Source organism: Gekko japonicus, unplaced genomic scaffold, assembly GCF_001447785.1.
Source record: "Gekko japonicus isolate JY-2015 unplaced genomic scaffold, Gekko_japonicus_V1.1 scaffold1533, whole genome shotgun sequence".
Classification (NCBI taxonomy): Eukaryota; Metazoa; Chordata; class Lepidosauria; order Squamata; family Gekkonidae; genus Gekko; species Gekko japonicus.
In genome coordinates this window covers 309,178-315,177 of record NW_015163649.1, presented here as the reverse complement: position 1 = coordinate 315,177, position 6,000 = coordinate 309,178, and the positions used below count along the sequence as shown (strand labels likewise).

The 6,000-nt window shown below is 51.4% G+C and overlaps 1 protein-coding gene across 1 annotated transcript in view; it reads left to right on the top strand.

Moving 5' to 3' along the window:
• The window catches only part of PIK3CD (phosphatidylinositol-4,5-bisphosphate 3-kinase catalytic subunit delta), a 57,294-nt gene extending 54,936 nt beyond the window's left edge, over nt 1-2,358 (top strand). The window contains exon 21 of the mRNA XM_015407670.1: nt 2,025-2,358. Within this exon, the coding sequence (XP_015263156.1) occupies nt 2,025-2,162 (138 nt within the window). The 3' untranslated portion in view covers nt 2,163-2,358. The remainder of the gene's footprint in view (nt 1-2,024) is intronic.
• The last annotated feature ends 3,642 nt before the right edge of the window (nt 2,359-6,000 follow it).

Here is a 6,000-nt window from a genome sequence, read left to right as displayed (position 1 = left end):
TCACTCTCAGGAAGTTCTTCCTCATGTTCAGCCGAAAACTCTTCTGATTTAATTTCAACCCGTCGGTTCTGGCCTGACCTTCTGGGGCAACAGAAAAACACCTCTGGACCAGTGTTCCCTCTAAGCTGAATCAGTGTGAGCTAGCTCACAGTCTATTAGCCTCCGGCTCACACATTTTTGTCTTAGCTCAGGAAGGATGGCTCCAGAGCAAACTGATTTCTGCAGTAGTCAACCCGCTCGCTCACAACTTTAATGCCAGCCGCTCACAAAGCAGAATCTTTGCTCACAAGACTCCACAGCTTAGAGGGAGCTTTGCTCTGCACCCTCCTCTGTAGGGCAGCCCTTCAAGGACTTGAAGATGGTCCCCAGTAGAAGAAGATCCGAGCCCAGTCTTGCCTCCGAGACCCACAAGGTTTTCAGGGGATGCCCTTTCGAGAGTCAAGACGCTGTCTGACGAAGGGAGCGTTGCCTCTCCAAAGCTCCTACCCCAAGTCTTATAGTTCTCGGGGGCAGGAGGGGGAATGGGAGAATCCCACAAGCAGGGACCCAAGAGGCTAGCAGACAGGGATACCGTTAGCCCTCCAGGAGCCCTCTCCATTTAAAAAAAGGATGGCTGATGAATCCACTTAGCCGACAACGCTTCTGGGCATCAGGTTAGCCCCGGTGGGAAATGGGTTGGTGGAAGACATGCGAAGAGACTGTGGCTTAGTGGCAGAGCATCTGCTTGGCATGCAGAAGGTCCCAGGTTCAATCCCCGGCATCTCCAGTTAAAGGATCTGGCAACAGGTGGTGAGAAAGACCTGTGCCTGAGACCCTGGAGCGTCGCTGCCAGTCTGAGTAGACGATACTATGATGGATCAAGGGTCTGATTCAGTTGAACACGGCGTCATGTGATCATGTGAACCACTGGCTCCATCCGGCAATTAGAACCTTTTGCTGTCATGTAGGAGAGAGATGAGCGAGAACTGGCTGTGCCTGAGATGCTAACCATGGGTGGTGGTGTTTTGGGGGGGACAGCAGAAGAGGAGAAGAGATTGGATTTATACCCTGCCCTTCACTACCCGAAGGAGTCTCAGAGCGGCTTACAAACTCCATTCCCTTCCCCTCCCCACAACAGACACCCTGGGAGGTAGGCGGGGCTGAGAGAGCTCTCCCAAGAACTGCCCTTGAGAGAACAGCTCCGAGAACTACGGCTTGCCCAAGGTCATCCAGCAGGTGCAAGTGGAGGAGTGGGGGATCAAACCTGGTTCTCCCAGGTTAGAGTCCACACACTTAACCACTACACCAGACTTGCTCTCGACAGCAGCCACTTGCTCCACACACCCATACCTCTGTAGCTCCTGCCTGCCCTGCCCCGCTTGCAGGGTAGCGGACGCTCCTTGCTTTTTCCCAAGTCACCTTCAAACACAGTGCCAGAAGCTGCCCGGCTCTGTTAAGGCCTCCAGAACTCTTGTCCAAGCTGTGCTTCAAGATGCCCAAAGATGGAGTAGAGAGCACGAGCTGCTCTGGTTCATGTGTAGTTTGGTGTCGTGGTTAAGAGCGCGGACTCTAATCTGGGAGAGCCGGGTTTGATTCCCCACTCCTCCACTTGCACCTGCTGGATGACCTTGGGCAAGCCATAGTTCTGTCAGAGCTGTTCTTGAAAAAGAGCCGTTTCTGTCAAGAGCTCTCTCAGCCCCACCCACCTCCCAGGGTGTCTGTTGTGGGGAGGGGGAGGGAAAGGAGTTTGTAAGCCACTCTGAGACACTTTTGGGTAGTGAAGGGCGGGGTATAAACCCAATCTCTTCTCTTCTTCATATGGGTACGGGAGGACAAACTAGAAGCATAAAGGGCTGGTGGGTTATCTTCAGCCGAGCTGCCACTTCACTGGTCAGGTTGGAGGGGAGAGGGTGCAGTCCCCCGGCGGAAGCGAAGGAGGTCAGGGGTCGGGTGGGGTTCCGTGACGGAAGGGCGGCAGCAGGATTCTCCCCGAAGCAGCCTTTCGATGCGAGACTGACTGTTCCCCGCCCCCCCTCCTCCTCCAGGACTCGCTGGCTTTAGGGAAAGCGGACGAAGAGGCCCGGAAGCATTTCCACCTCAAGTTCAATGAGGCCTTGCGGGAGAGCTGGAAGACCAAGGTCAACTGGCTGGCGCACAACGTCTCCAAGGACAACAGGCAGTAGGGCTGCGGCGGTGCGAGAAACCAGCTCAACTGACCCCTCTCTGCCGGTGTGAGGCGGCCCCTGAGAACTTGCCTCCTGGAGCGAGCACCACAGCTGGTCCCTGTGGTCCTGCGTCACCCAGCCGCCCGCGGTCATCGTGGACTGGACAGTGTCTTGCGGACCGGACCAGGCGTGTGCGTCATTTTGCATTCCGTCATGGCCCTCCCACCCACCCAGAATGGAGAAGGATTTCCCCAGGTCTCGGGGAAAAGCGGCCCCCGTGCCACTGGTTAGCACAGTTCCGCAGCAGCGTGGGTCTAAGGTAGGGCTGCGTGTGCGTGTAAAATGCACCGTTTAGACAGGTGAGAGACGTGCGCTTTATTTCTCCTCTTCGCTGGCCGAACGGGAACCTGAAACGTTAAGGACCGCTGCCTCAAAGAAAAGGAGCCGAGCTCTTTAGGAAAAAGTCGGAGGCTGTTCTTGTACTTACAGTTAGCTCTTAAGGATGCACTCTGGCTTTGTACGCCAGCCCTGCAAAGTTCCCCATCAGAAAAAAAAATACTGTTAAAGAATCAGGATCCCTCCCAGTCAAACGCAAAAGCGGCACAGACCAGTTCTGTGCAACAGCATGGCAAATGGCCTTTGTTGACCTGCAGGGGTCGGAGGGGTCGTTTCCCCCCCATCGGTACTGGTCCCTCTGTTTTCACATGTTCTATAACCGAGACCTCGAAACAAACTGTGCCCTAATGAAGACCTGTTCTTTCTTCCTCCTCTGGACTTCACTGGGATACAAAGAGAGTCCTCACCTGGGATGCCAACAGTCTGTTTCACCACCGTGTGCTCCTAGCGCCGGGATTGCCCGGACAGCTTCTGCAGATAGACGAGACCAGCAACAGGACCTGAAGTTTCCTAAGGCAGGATGCGAAATTACACGGCACCCTCATGCCTTGCAAAGGACAGGAGAGCTTGTTCTACTTTTGAGATGCTGGGGGTGGGGGTGGGGAGAGGCTAACTTAGTTCCGTTCCTGAAAGCCAAAAGCCAATTTGTCCCCCGCTTCTCGAACCAGAGGCGTTGAACCGCTTCTTGTGGCTCTAGGACTTTGGCCAGTTCAAAGCAGAAGGTGCGGTGCCCCACAACGGTGTTTTATTCCCTGCGGTTAGACAGCCATGGCTGTAGCTGCTGGGTACAGCGGCCTATGGAGACAGGGATCCAAACACGGGTTGAGATCACTAAGCCCTGCCTGCCGGCTGCAGCGTCATAAGGACCCAAGTATGAAAACCATTTAACGCAACCCCAGGAATGTGTATCTGCACCAGGCATTCAGTGCTTCCGAACTTCAGGTGGGTCAGAACACCGGGAAAGAGCCCCGTCGCTACTACAGCCATGGTTTCTTCTAGGGTGTAGATCTGGGAACTACAGGAAGTAGAACTGGTTGACAGGCTGGGTACCTGATTAGACCCCAAAAACGTTCTCCAATAGTCACCAGGCCAGCAGGGTTCCTTTCTTGTAGGTCTGACAAGACTATCTCTTGGTGCTGTTAAGGCTCAGGTCCCAGAGGAGCTCTGCGATTTTCTACACGCCTTGGAAAAAACCACAATAACCTACAACTTTGCATCAAACCCCAGGCAAAAGAAAGAGAGAGAGAGAATACTCTCCCAAGTTGAAGAGTGTCGCGAAGGGTCAAAATCATTCCCCCCCCTCCCACAGCAGTATTATATGGTCCTGATCGATGTAAAATCTGTATTCTTTAAATCAAGTGACTGTGAAAGTAACCACTGTGGTACTACTTGTGAGCCAGTTCCGCAGTGTTCTTTTGTTGTTGTCGTTCCAGATGTTTGAGCAGCAAAATCGTGTTTCTAAGGAAAAAAGTTTACATGCTGTCACAAGTGCTTTTTTGGAGTTAAAATATAAGCGGTTTTTTGTTAAGTTGTGTTGCGGTCATTTTCTGCTAGGTGGCATGTGATCAAACGTGTGCTGGATTTTGTAGAGCGGCCAGGCGGAGGGAAAGGGGTGGGGGCTGCTGATTAAGGGAAGCAGGCTTCTCACCTTCCTCTGATTCCCTCCGGCAGAGACAGAAAGCCACAGTAGACGGACACTGAAGCTCAACGGGGAGGCTGACATTTCCTATACTCCACATGGAGGAAAAATTGTTTGTAGACTGCTACTGGCTCTAGATGATTTTCTTTTTTAAAAAATGTAAAGTTCTTCTATGGCTACTAGAAGGGGAGGGCAGGGCAGCTATGTGCTAATGTAAGAGAACTGAAGAAGTTTATCCTTGGGAGAACAGATGCACCCTGTAATGCTTCGTTCTGTCACTAGGTGCCGCAGTTTCCAGTTTATCAGGTGCACTGGCCATTATAAGCCACAGAGAAACAGCAATACGGCAGCACTAAATGATAAGGTTTTTTTATAACAGATTATACCAGCCAGTGAAAGCACAGCCTTTGTTTCTTTAAGCACTTGTTAATTTCATTACACAGGGTTACTTGCTAATCACTTCACTTCCTTACAAAGAACAGGTGCACCCTGTAATGCCTCGTTCTGTCACTAGGTGCCACAATTTCCAGTTTCTCAGGTGCACTGGCCATTACAGGCCACAGAGAAACAGCAATACAGCAGCACTCAATAATAAGTTTTTTATAACAGATTCTATGACAGCACAGCCTTGGTTTCTTTAAGCACTTGTTAATTTAGTTAAAGCAGAGTTACTTACTAGTCACGTCACTTCCTTATAAGGAGTACAGCCAACAGTCAAGGTTTAGAACCAGAGATTTATTGTAGCTCAGACTTTCCAAACTCAACCTATTTACCAATATACACATCTGAAATGTTAGACCCATGATGGCTACAAACGGCATCAGAAAAAGTTTACAACCTTTCAGCATTAGCGTTTTGAGAAAGAGAGAGAGAGAGAGAGAGTCATGATCAAGTTTACAGTCTAAAAATACAGCCGCTACAGTGATGGTAATAATGGAAGGGGTTAAAAGTCTTCCACACAATGACATTTAAAACACAGGACAACTCGGACATAAGTTAAAAGTTTTCCCAGGTTTAAAACTAGCAGTTATGTTACCACGTAAAAGTTGCTGAGACTGGCTTTACCGCCCGTTTTAAAAAAACCTAACACTTTTTTTTTTACATTTAAAAAAAGGGTAAGCTGATTCATGTGGGTCAAAACCTTGCCTGCCTTCTTCGAACCACCCCTCTATTGGGAAAGGCACTCCGGAGACCAGCTTTTCTTCCACTGAAACCCTAGAGCTGCTTGCTGGGAGGGCGAGGGGGGGGGGAGAGAAAGGCAAGAAATAGCTTTGTTTCCAAAGGGTCTGAGAAGCGTCTCTTATCCCTTCCCCACTGCCTGACCCCAGGAAGGGCAAGAGTCCAGGGGGTTCTGCCGGCTCCCCTCTGTGTGTTTCTGGAGCCCCAAATGTGGAAGCCGGTTTGGCGGACGAGACTGTCGACGTTTCGGATGCCCGGCACGACGTCTGCCAGACAACAGCTGCCTTACCCTAGTCTGTAACCCAATGGAGGAGTGTCTAAAACAGTTCTGTGCTTAACATCAAGGGAGTGTTCTATAGCCGCCCTGACCTGGGTGGTCTTAGGCAGGCCTGATCTCATCAGACCTCAGAAGCTAAGCAGGGTCGGCCCTGGTTAGAAGAAGAGTTGGTTTTTGCACCCTGCCCTTCACTACCCGAAGGAGTCTCAGAGCGGCTTACGGTCTCCTTTCCCTTCCCCTCCCCACAACAGGCGCCCTGTGAGGTAGGTGGGGCCGAGAGAGCTCTCTCGAGAACTGCCCTTGAGAGAACAGGTCCGAGAAAACTTGTGACCGACCCAAGGTCACACCGGCAGTTGCACGTGGAG